Source organism: Aedes aegypti, chromosome 3, assembly GCF_002204515.2.
Source record: "Aedes aegypti strain LVP_AGWG chromosome 3, AaegL5.0 Primary Assembly, whole genome shotgun sequence".
In the NCBI taxonomy this organism is placed as follows: domain Eukaryota; kingdom Metazoa; phylum Arthropoda; class Insecta; order Diptera; family Culicidae; genus Aedes; species Aedes aegypti.
Window position 1 is genome coordinate 409,587,620 of NC_035109.1, and position 12,934 is coordinate 409,600,553.

Sequence of the window (12,934 nt, forward strand, 5' to 3'; positions counted from 1 at the left end):
GTGCCCGGCGTGTTTTATTATAAACGTAAAGAGCCCATAAAGGTTTGCACCCTTTGGCTCACCACTTCACTGATAGCAGCCCGCAAATTTTCTTCAGCTCTTTCTTTGTATTCCACCGGCGCTCCGATGATGTCGTCGACGGCTCCAATGATTTCCGGACTTTTGAAGGCTTCTTCCACGACAGAGCGAATGCTGGATTCCACGTGAAGTTCCAAAGCTGGGATTGCTTCGCCATCCAGACAAGTAGATGGACGTCTACGCTTACTTGGTCCTGGAGCAAGATGGTCATTATTGGTGTCTTCATTCTCAATTGGAATGAAGGTTGTAGTTGGAGGAATAACGATAGTTGGTACTTTTGCAGTGGGAATTGCTAAGTTGGAGAACCAATCCTTAGGTCCTTGGGAATAAGCTGCGTTCCTGTTAAGATCGGCTTCCTTGCGGCGAATAGCATAAGGGAATTTCTTGACTTCATTTGCTAGATGACCGCCGTTGCAATTAACGCATTTCGGTTCCTCCGTCTCACATACATGTTCTGGCTCAACCGTGATGTTAGTCTCGGTGCACTTGTTGCATCGAATTTTGCTCCTACAGTTTTTCTCTCCGTGTCCGAAACGCCAACATTTGATGCATTGGCGTTGGGGAAACACATACTGTTTAATTGGATAGAGCGCTCTATTGAGCTCGATGTGGGTAGGTAGTGTTTGGCCCGCAAACGTGACGATAACAGTAGTCATCCGCTCTCTACCTTCACCCGCGCGCTTCGTGATACGTCGAATTTCCAACACTTCAGGGTTATTGTCTTGCTCGGCTTTTGTCTTATCGAATGATATGGCATATTGCAATTCTTCGTCATCAACGTCGAGTTCCACATGGCCAACACCTAACGTCTCCACTAGCCGCTGCGGAATTGAAAACAAAACGTTTGGTAACTTTGCCGCAACCAGGGTATTCGCAGCTTCAGCTGATGCCATTAGTATTTTGATCCGGCGTTTCGATTGTGGTAATGATTTCACAAATTGATCTCCCATCAGGCGAATCACGTTTTTCGAAAGCGTCGATGGTGCTAAATTTGAGCCATCCTCAGATTCAGCGATTACCAGGAATGGCCCCGGCAATGAAATAGGATACTGTCTTTGACGACGGAGATTATCGTCAGCCATACTCAGTTCAACAGAAGTTGTAGTTTCTATTGAAATTTATTTTGCTATACACGCTTTAGTGCGACACGTCTGTTGCTAACCAAGGCTAAAGCAGCACTGTGTAAAAAGTAGTATGACTTCTTCACAAATCATTCAATAATAAAGTTTTGTCTTACTTCGGTGTTTGTAATTTGACATATTCGATTAAATATCGGGAACACATCCCCAATATCTCAATTTTATAATAAACTTCAAACACTGCATTTGATCTTTTTTCAGGAATGAGTTGGAAAATCATATGAAAATTACTCACAACACCGGAGGGAAGCATAAGTGTTTGATATGCGATGAAATTTTCCCTTCGCCAGCAGTGTTAGCAGAACACAAACTAACTCACTGCAAAGTCGGTGCTTCAGGGCGCTGTTCGCATTGTTCAACAACTTTGCCAGATGCACACAGTTTTAAAGCACATCTTACTCAACATCATCAGAACGCTGCTGCTGGATCTACTAGTTCAAACAATACGTCCAATAGCAACATCAACGCTGGATCCAGTCAAGAACAAGAACGGTTCCCCATTCAATGTATATGTTGTCGACAAACTCTCAATTCAGAATTTGAAATCAGTTTACACGCAAAGTAAGTACTTGGTAACAGAAAAAACGGGATTCAGATCACTTAAACATATATATTTATTTTCAGATTTCATACAAAATCGGATGAAACGAACGAGCGAACATGTGCGCTTTGTTTAGAACCTTTAAGTTCGAGTCAAGATACAAAAATCTGCGAATCGTGTCTTAAGCGGCATAACTTTCCTTCTAAGCTGCTGTCAATCAACAATTTAATTAAACCATCTTTACCTCCCACGTCATCCGGAGCCCAAACTCAAGACGAAGCCTCTAGTCACCAACACCACGCCCAACACACCCAGTCTAAATGTAATCTATGTAAGAAACACATTTCAAATGCACAAAAACTGCAAGAACACTTGATCGATCACACATTCGCTGGATGTGAAGATCGCGGTTATGTATGTTATCTGTGTTCTTCGGTTTTCACTTCATCCAGTGGACTGCAAAACCACATCTCTGAACATGGCCCTCAAGCAAAACCTTACGACTGCAATCACTGTGATGAAGCTTTCTACTTCCGGGCTGAACTAGAGCATCACCTCATAAATCATGAGCTCGGTAAGGTGCATTTAGTTACTAAGAGTTCAAATGAATTCTCTGTAACCAAAGAAATTAAAACAGAAATTTTAGAATCGACTACAAAAGGTGACGAAGAAACGCAGTTAGATGATGCTCAGGAAACCAATATTTTCAAAAACCCAGATGAAGATTCGGAAACCAATGAGAAACACGAAGAGGCAGAAGACGATGATGAGTACATTGAAGTTGAACATAACGTCGACGAAAATAAGAAGAACGAAACTAAAATGAATCACAATGAAAATGGAGAAAATTCTGACTGCTCAGAGTAAATCTTGTACCACAGACAAACAGACGTCACACTCTCATCGATGTCCATCGACCACCTTTTTAACGGCCGATTCAAATATATGCTAGGTGACCAATCCACCACCCGCAGTGCTCGCATCGTTTTTGTTCGTGTTTGACGTTTGCACATTACCGCCACCTGTTGGCCCATCGGCCAAACACAGTGATTTTAGCATTGGGCGTATATGTTCTCGCGACTATGATTTTGATCGCAGTTTATTCTAAGTGTTATGTCTGTTTGTCTGTGCTTGTACCATGCTTTTTTACAAATAATTAAATCAGTTTAGTTGGTACAACCAGCTTTGTTTATGACCTGACGGGTTCTAATGATAACTGGCAAATTACTTTATATCAACTTCTGCACTCATAATTTTATGATGTGCTAGTTATCGCACTTGCACATGCGCGAATTTCAACACTCCTCCTCAAGGACGATGTTCTACAGGCCAATCTCCTCCCTCATATTATGCACTTTGATGTGGCTTGAGGGTTTTATAAGCACGAATCTGACAGCATATCCTCGGTCGAACAACAATCGAAGGGTCGGTCCCGCCTTCGACCTTGTATCAGCATACTGATAAAGCTTTGGTTCCACCCGGAAGTGATTATTATGAAGTGGTTCTGACTATTTTCGAACACTCAGTGACAGGTTCTGATAGAGCCCCAAATGGCCAATTCTGGAAACTCTTCTGCAGACAGATTGAATGTCATGATTTTTCAGACTGAAGTGAATTGATATCCTGTCATATAGGTATATCCTTTTCTTCCTGGCGTTATGCTCAAACCGGAAAAGAGCCTGCTTCTAGGCTTAGTATTTGACGAGCATTTTCACGCGATTAATCTTCGGGCTGTCGCGCTGTTGTATTTTGTACAACAGTTGGGATTTATATGCTCATTTTGCAACAAAGATATCTATCGACACCAAACCAAAATGTATTCCTCAAGAATCTTCTTAAGAACAATACTCGATAGTTTTTATTCTCAGTATGGCCCTTTTTAATGCGGTAAAATAATAATGAACGCACTATATACGGTTCGAGTAAACCATACAGTTTGAAATCGGTATACCGTCAAGCTACCATTCACCGTGCATTTAAGAATGAACTTTTGAAAAATTTCATACTCTAACGTTAAAATGGAAAATGTGAATTTTTGGCGTTTCTACTAAGAGTGTTGAAAAATCTTATTATCAAACAGAATTCACATGATTTTGACTACAGAAACTAGGTTTTTCAAAATGCTTTGTGACAAAAACTACTTCATTTCATTAGTTTTATCTTATTTTGCTGACAATAGAATAGTTTGTGGAAATTGTATGAATATTCTGTAGGAATTTGTATATGTGCACGGTGAATGGAGGCCGCACGGTGACTGGTGACTTAACGGTATCTTAAAATCCAGATAATTTAGAAACTTGGTGTCTTCAGTAAAGTTGTTCTGGAGGTGAAGCGCTATCTGATGGACCTCATTCAATTCGGAATTTGACCCTTAGGTGGCGCTAGTGGGCATGAAAGTTTCGCTTTGGTTTTACAGGTATGGATCCTGACCATTCAGAAAGATGGCGTCTTCGGCAAAGTTGTACAGTAAATTAAGGACTATCATTGTTCGAGATAGATGATTCAAAATTTTGCCACTAGGCGGCACTAGTGAGCAAGAAACTTACGCGGATCCGTGAATCAACCCAACTTTGACTTCTTTTGACGCAATTCGGCTCTTTCGTGGGATAACCCAAATTTATCATTAGGTTGTTTCCATTTGACAGCGGCAAAACAAACAACTCATTGCAAAAAAAAATCTACCCAGCGTTAGCTTTCGAAGTCTCCATGATGTGTTAAAACAACTTAACGTTAGGTAAACACGAAAGTACCCAAATTTGGCTTATTCCATTGAACTTCGACGATGGGTCGGTGCGTCTCTCTCAGTTTTTGACAACCTTGCTGTTGCGAGAGAGGCAAAACAACCCAACCGTGGGTAAAAACAAAATGCAGTTTACCCAAATTTGAGTAAAAAGATCTTAATTGTTGGGTATTCTGATTTCTCCGTGTATGTTTTGCAGATATCTCCTGACCACTTAGAAAGATAGCGTCTTCAACAACGTAGTTCATTAGCTCAAGAGCTATCATTATTTGAGCCAAGAAATAGGATATGTTACCACCAAGCGGCACAAATGAGTATGAAATGTTTGTTTTGCGGATACTGCAGGATCTAAAAAGTCAGGACAGGCATCTTCGGCAAAGTTGTTCAGAAGCTCAGGGATCATCATTATTTTACCAAATCTCGAACTTCATGGAGTAAACTAAGAAAGCATTTGAGGTACAGAAAAACTTTGCCCAAGACGCCATCTTTCTAAGTGGTCAGGATCCTGAGATCTGCAGAACAAAAGTTTCATGGTCACTAGCGCCGCCTAGTGGCAAAATCCCGAATTTCTTGGCTAAAATAATGATAGCCCTTGAGCTACTGAACAATGGATTACCTGCTTTGCTCTTGCCCACAGTTGATCAGCAGAAGTTTTCTCGTTTAATTTTGTATGGGGAAAGGCATCTAACTTCAAATTACTCGTAAATGGAAGCATCAATCGAAAACATATTTGGTAGACGTGATAGCCATCATCATCACGCACAACCGGTACCAAATATTTTTTCGAAAATAGTTCCCAATTTTGAGAAATAATTCGTTAGATGCATTTCGCCATATAAATATTTTTCGAGTTATGGTTAGTATCCACTTCGTAAGTACTGTGCAAAAGGATAGGACAAGTAATGGCCAAGAATTACTTCAGCTGTCCAAATTACTTGAGCTGTATCCAGTTGACAAGTAGAGCTGATTTCGTAACATTGTTAACGCCTGCCGTACAAATCAAATCAAATGGAGCTGTCACTATTCTGTACGGAAAAATGTGCCGCTCAATTATTCCGCAAGTAAAAGCGACACTTCGCTCTCGCTCATTTTGGATCAGCTGTCAAAATTACTTTGGTAATTAGCAACAAATTGTACTTGACCGCTCTACTTAGGATGTGAATACCAGGCTTTATCTGTTAGCGATTTTTCGTGCATAGGGCTCTGCGCGAAAATCATTCTCGCTTTTTCACTCTTCCATGAAGTTTGTAAACAACAAGGCCAGTAAACGTCAAAATGTCATACAAAATCAGGGGGGTGAAATGAGCCCATAATTAGCTACCCATAATTGATTCAACATGGCGTCATTGTTTTGATTCTTTTGGGACTGACAAAGCATATGATTTTTTTGCATAGAGACATCATTGATACCTCACGGATGCATAAAACATTCAATAAAATGTTGAAAAGAGGAAAAGCGTAATCAAATACGACGATAACGCAATATATTTAATTGCCAGAAACTAGCACTAGCAGCGCATGTGGCGTATACTCGAAAACCAGGAGCAAATTAGGGCAAACCGACCAGAAAGTGGGTACCAAAACGCGAAATATCAAAAACGATGTGAGGAAGAGCCGAAATGTATGCAGGATGACAACCGTGTCAGTCCTCTGTACAAAATCAATACAGTGCAGAGCCCCATAGAGCGCTGCATATGACGAGCCTAACCTCACTTATTTGACAGCTGCTGGTCCTGTTGTTTACGTTTCGGACTTAGTCGTTTTTTCCATCATTTTTTCATCTTCGCATTTCTATCACCAGCATGCTGATGGTGACGATTTTTCACGGTAGGAAGATAGAATAATACGATCCGTAGGTATCTGCAGTGGATTTGACCTCTCCTCGCAGCAAACTTTCACGAAATTAAGAATGATTCGAAAAAAGTACTAAGTCAAAACTGTAAACAACAGGACCAGTACCTGTCAAAATTGATGCGTGACGTCACAGTGCAGTGGAGTATAGACACTAGCGCAAGTGCGTTACTATGTGACAAGTAGCGAATCAGGGCATGCATGTAACACATTATGCCGAAGACGTCATCTTTCTAAGTGGCCAGACTTCGGGGATATTCGCAAAACCGGCAAAACCAAGGGTGTTGTACAAAGTACAACGCTCGACTATTCGCGTTACAAAAAACGCGCGACAACCGAAAGGTTAACCTGAGAGGCGTCCTTAAAAATTACCATTGTTGCAATTGTATTCGATAATCTCCAAACTGAAATACTGGTGAGTTTTACATGATTCAAAAAAAATTTTAGATGAGGTTTCTTGTAATTCCCCATTATTTCGTAATATCCTAGGTAGCCGAATAAATTTCCCCAAAATCCGAAACTATCACCGAATTCAAACTTTTCAATGCGTGTATTAAAAACATCACTTATTTGTGATTTTTCCTGAAAATATCATCGAAATCTATCAAACATTGACGTAGTTACCTACATAATTTTGAAACTGCAATGTTGACATCCGGTACTGTAAAAGATAAGAGTAAAAAAAAAATCACGTGAAACCCCATAGTGCTACCACGAAGATCAACGGTGATGATGAGTAAAATTTTCAAAATGCTCTAATAATTCTTCGGTTCGATTCTGAGTACGGCCGCATTTCGGGTGAGAATAAAAAAAAATACTAGAATTTGTAGGAATATCGTATTGTAATGCAAGACACCGAAATGCTAATAAAGATGCTAAGAAAGCCAGACCAAAATCCAGTAAGAATGCAAAGCCAGGACAGGATAATAAAAATATGGCATATCACTTTGTATCGTTAATCACGATTATTCATTTTAGAACTACTAGATGTAAATTATACGCACTTATCTAAGGAAAAAGGAAACAAAATAGCCTCTGTCATGCGGTAAATAGAATTGTACATACATGTTACTTGTAATTGTATTTAGTCAACTTAATTTATTCAATCATATGTAATTTAAACGATAGCATATGTTGCATTTTGCAGTGCTATATTAGCTAACAACATTAAATAATTTAAGGAAAAAACCTGAATGACGTAGAATAAGTCTAGATAATTGTCAACTATTCATTCCAATGCTAGGCATTTCATTACCTACGAGTACTATCTGAAAATCCAATGTCATATTTCAAGAAATTTTGACTTGTATAATGTATCAACTATAAAAGTAAAACAGTTTTTGTTCTATCATACCTGCATGTTGATAATTTATTTTGTTTTGCTACAAATTAGTAGAAAGGATTTGTTTTGACGTTAAGTAATATATAATAAAAGCAATTGCAGTTATGTTTTTACCAGCTTATGGAAACAAGAAAACATTCAATATATAAATCTTAATCTGAAGAAATTCAACCATCGTTTCATAATTGAAAGAAAAGCAAATGCAATAATGAATGATGTAACCAGTGTCAGTGTAGTGTCTAGTGTTGGTGAGATTTGTCGTGTTAAAGTTTATCAGTGAACTGGTTCCGTGGATCTCCGAAATCCTTCAGACAAATCCACAACCACACACAATCGGAAGAAGGTTTCGAAAATACCTTTCCAACAAAGGTAAGCGGACAGGTTCTGATCCAATGTTAAACTAAACAACTGGATCAACATTAAGCCTCACAAATGTTTCGGTAATTACGATCCAATACAAGTTATCGAATCTATTATTGACAATTCGAGTGACAATTAGAAGTTCGACCAAATGAGCTGTAATTTTCCTGGGGGGCATCCCGTGGAATTGTACGTACCGTAAAACGGGGTGAATAGAAAAAGTGGGGCAATAGAAACAAAGCGACTGTTTGGGCAAACCATCACCATCACATCCAACCGTATGATCGGCTCTGAGCTCTTCCTCTACAGCATCTACTACTGCATCATTCTATTACATAGTTAATCAATAACACAACGTAGTCTAGTCCGATTGAGTGTACACTTTGTTAAATTAAGAATGTGAAATAAATGTTTTACCATCTGTAAGAAATGTCGTCCATCGAGCCTATCCTGCCACTTGCTCGATCATAATGGTGCCGTGACCTGCAGTGCGACAGATCTACGTAGGATAGTGAGATAACGAAGCATTTCACCAATTAATAATCCTCATCACTTGCGAATAATGGATAACAGCTCCATGGAATCATCAACGGATCGTGTTGACAGCTCCCGCAACCGATGAAGAGGATCGCTTTATTATCCTGTATTTGGACGATTTCGATTGAAGGTGAATGTGTGCAGTGCTTCTAACAGCGTTTCTTTCCGAGGTTACACAATGTACCTCGGCGGGACTCTACGTCCCCCGTAGCCTTCAATCTGCGCCGTGTTCGGAAAACAAGACAACCATGTTGCTTGAAGTCTCGTCAGTAAAGGGCCCCTAGCGGAAATCTCTGACGACGAAAATCAACTTATCGGAACCTTGCATCAGTTCGAACAGTTGCAGGATCTGTGTTAGAGTGTATCTTTTATTCTTATGTTGAAGTCAATACTTCAAGGCGGGGAGTATGTTTGGGCAAACCATCACCATCACATCCAACCGTATGATCGGCTCTGAGCTCTTCCTCTACAGCATCTACTACTGCATCATTCTATTACATAGTTAATCAATAACACAACGTAGTCTAGTCCGATTGAGTGTACACTTTGTTAAATTAAGAATGTGAAATAAATGTTTTACCATCTGTAAGAAATGTCGTCCATCGAGCCTATCCTGCCACTTGCTCGATCAGCGACCTTCAGTTAAAAATGCGACTATTATGTAATGATAAACTTTAAAAACCTACTGAAATATTATTTTTTTTTTTTCATTAGTTCAACAACAACAGAGTATCGCTAGACTATTTTCAAATTAAAAATGTTGCTACATTTCTCATTAAAAAATTGGGAAGAAAATATTGAAATCTTAATCATTTTTGATAGCTTAAAACATCCGCCATTTTGGCTGATTTCAAAAATGATCAAAAATTGAACTTAGTTTTAAAAATTTTAATTTTTTCTTCACTAAATAAATACATGATGATATTTCTTCAAGATGCACTTAAATATCTGTTTGTTTTTCCATTAAAATGTAAAAAGTATTGATATTTGCTGAACAGTGTTTCTATTCGCCCCATTGCGGGGTGAATAGAAACATACAACATTTTCATAAATCTTTGTGCAATATAATTTTTATTTTTTAACAGCAATTGGGGCCTTAACAAAGGAAGACCCGATCCATATTTAAGGCTAATAAAATTGGTTGTTATCCACACGGTTTAAGTTGTACACATTCAAACATGTCGGAAAGTGTTTCTATTCGCCCCATTTTACGGTACTTTTTTATTTTTTTTTACATGCTGAGCTGGGCCAGTCTAATACCTAATATGAATTTATTACCCTGCCATCCTAAGCATATTTGTTCCGCGGTCCATAAGGTTTACATAGAACATGGGACAAGTAGGCGTAGAATGGCAGTACCTACCTACCAAATTTCACCTGAATGAAATCAACGACAGCGGAGAAATTTCGATAGGAATACATACAGTGAAAGGCAGCGTCTAACAGGAGATAGTTTCGGAGCATGCGAATTATTGGACAATGTCTATTAACAATATGTATTAAACGAGGCCTTTAATATTTATTTCATCACATTCAGTTATCAATTTTGATTTTGCTCTAAGGTACATTTTAAATATAGTCATTTCGTTTATAAAACAACTTGGCAATTCTGAGATAAGTCATTCGTTTTGGAAACAGTCCCTTGTGATTGATTGTTTATGATTTGATAAATTTAATATATTTTTCTTCTATTATTATTTAATGGAATGATTATTTTGCCGGATCAGGTGAACTGTATAAATACGTATTATAGACCAATAGATAGAAATAACAATTGCTAAGGCATATAATTTAATATAAAAAACACTGTATAAACCTTTCATGCGAGTTTTCCTTATCGCAGGAAAATACTTAAGGCACAGTTGTTTAACTGGTGATAGAAGATCACGTACATCTTCAGATGCAATACTCCTAAATCCAGGCGCATCCGGCATCCCTTGTATTTGAGTTACTTTTGGCAAACTCCTCTTTGATCAAGTTTGTTGATCTGTCGTTTTCATAGCAGCGCTGCCTTGTCTGTATGATGATGATCTCCTTGTATTCTGAGCACCCATATTGCAAAGTTTCCCTAGCTCGTTGAGGCAAAACGTTAGGACATTACGATGTTGACTCTGTATTTTGAACACCGCCAGATTACTTGCGTCTGCTACTTGCTGATCAAAACAGCTCGGTTCTCATCTACCAAAATTTGGTGTATAAAAATATCCTCTTCAGTCGAAACGTCAATCAACATCAAATCGACAATTTCTTCATTCGGGCTGAATTCGTCAGTTGTAATGTTATGGATGTAGCTGGCAAATTTCTTATCAACGGTCAGTTGCTGAAATCGTACGGCGTCCTCCGTCGTCCAGTCACCATGTACTGGTTGAACACCTGTGAATAGAATAATTTTAATCAGATTCGGAAATGGCTGCATGTCAAACGCTTATAATATCCTTACCGTGCAGTCGGGCTTTTACAGCTTGTTGCGGGAGTGTACGCAAATGAGCAGGTAGGATTCGCAGTGATTCGCTATCTACGACACTAATCTGTCCGAAATCACAGAAATATACGTGGATCAATCCAGTTCCACTTAGGATGTTCACAGCAATAACTCTGAAATGATAAATAGGCAAATTATATAGCACTTGCGCTTTGTGTTCGTGACAATATATTAATACAAATAAATACTACAGTTAGAAATCGTTGCATAAAAAAAACGATTTTTTAACAAAAATTAACCTTGAGGTCGAGAGATGCATAAAATTTAAAGCGCATTGCGCAGTGCGGGATTACTTTGGATCGATCTGATGTCTTCGTATTGATTCGACATGGGATAAGAATAAGGAGCTGTCCATTAATTACTTAAGGATTTATGGGAGGAGGGGGATCTGAGATTTCTAACGAGCCCTACATTTTTTTTTTAATTTTCATACAAAAAATCTTACCAAGGAGTAGGGGGGGGGAGCATGTTTGATGGGTAAGTGAAAACAATTGATATATTTTACTGAATAATAACTGTGAATTAACGTTTTAAACTCAGGCGTAAACCTTTGAGGCCGAGAACATTACGATAGGTAAGAGATTTCTGAGATTTTTCAGCCATTATTGCATAATAGAGCGAAAAATTGTTAACCTGTCAACTGTTACTTCGTAACAAGCTGGTGGTGTACAATCTTATTTTAATATTTTCAGTGGAAAAAAAATTCCTGTACCACTTCTTAGTTGTCCTCTGTAACAGTTTCAAACTGCAATAAAAAAAGTTTTAGAAATAATTCGACGTAGACTTAAAAATAACTAAATTTAAACACCGTAAATTTTCTTATCAGGTGGGGCAAGTGAAAAGTTTATTATTAGAGATTGAATTTGTGTTTCTCTTCAAGTACCCATAAGTAAACATGGTTCGCAATTATCATTTTCATTTTCATTTTCATTTTGCAGCGTTTGGTGGGGCAATGAGAGCGCAAGTCAGTCCAAAGCCGGGGGAAGGGATAGGTAATGGCCGTAATAGTCTATGCGGACCACTTGAACACCATCGGAAAGGATAAGAAGGGTTGGGGTAGGGTATAGGGAATGGAGAAGACTTGACACAGTAATGCGATTAATGCTGCAAAATGTAAATGTGCTGAGAGCAATTAAATTTGAGTTTTGAAGTTAGATTTGACTTATTAAAATTCCAAATAGATCGGCCATTGTACAAGTAAGAAAGAATATGCTGATCGCTTTCCAGAAATTTTATAAACAACAAAATAATAACAATATGAGGGCTGCTGATGGCACAATGCGACGCTTTAGGAGATTTTGATACTGATTGAACATTACTATACAGAGCGCAATTCAATCGATGGTGATAACTTTACAAACTTTATCTGTTTTTGCACTGATTGACGATACTGATTCAAATAAAAATATTTTAAAAATATTTGATATTATTAGTTCATTTGTTTATGTGATCTAAGTGTTAATAATGGAAAAACATACATACCCTTAATAATAATACTTCCCTGATCAGAAATATTATATTTTGAGCGCCCTTTTCGAAGCTATTCTATCCAGGTATCCATGTACTGCTTTCAATCCTGAAATTATTCTTATTGTGCATGCTCATGCGTTATATTAGTGATGCTCATAATCATGCAACAGATAAGAAGGAGAGAAAAAGAGAATATAGAAACAGTGATTAGTAATGAGTTAATTATGTAGTTTTGTTAGAATTATAAACAATTAAACAGTAGTAATGAATAGCTTTTAAAATGACTTTGCAGCATAGCTGAGCCTTTCGGATCGTAAGACCGATGTATAAAAATAATTTGTTTCGAAATTGTCCGCGTGGTCTTCTAGTGCCCCTATTAGATAAGAATCAATCA

General features: G+C 38.2%; 2 protein-coding genes across 5 annotated transcripts in view; one reads left to right on the forward strand and one right to left on the reverse strand.

Moving 5' to 3' along the window:
• The window catches only part of LOC5573207 (zinc finger protein 423 homolog), a 154,700-nt gene extending 151,996 nt beyond the window's left edge, over positions 1 to 2,704 (forward strand). For 2 of the 3 annotated variants that reach the window (XM_021848643.1, XM_021848645.1), the window contains 2 exons: positions 1,419 to 1,778; positions 1,842 to 2,704. In XM_021848643.1, the coding sequence (XP_021704335.1) occupies positions 1,419 to 1,778; positions 1,842 to 2,625 (1,144 nt within the window). In that variant the 3' untranslated portion in view covers positions 2,626 to 2,704. The remainder of the gene's footprint in view (positions 1 to 1,418; positions 1,779 to 1,841) is intronic. The other variant, XM_021848644.1, reaches the window with a different exon arrangement.
• A 7,368-nt stretch (positions 2,705 to 10,072) lies between these two features.
• LOC5573221 (tudor domain-containing protein 7A) overlaps positions 10,073 to 12,934 on the reverse strand; it is a 38,689-nt gene continuing 35,827 nt past the window's right edge. Inside the window, exons 8-9 of one of the 2 annotated variants that reach the window (XM_001654373.2) lie at positions 11,029 to 11,183; positions 10,073 to 10,961 (exon numbers count right to left, since the gene is read on the reverse strand). In XM_001654373.2, the coding sequence (XP_001654423.1) occupies positions 10,735 to 10,961; positions 11,029 to 11,183 (382 nt within the window). In that variant the 3' untranslated portion in view covers positions 10,073 to 10,734. The remainder of the gene's footprint in view (positions 10,962 to 11,028; positions 11,184 to 12,934) is intronic. The other variant, XM_021848646.1, reaches the window with a different exon arrangement.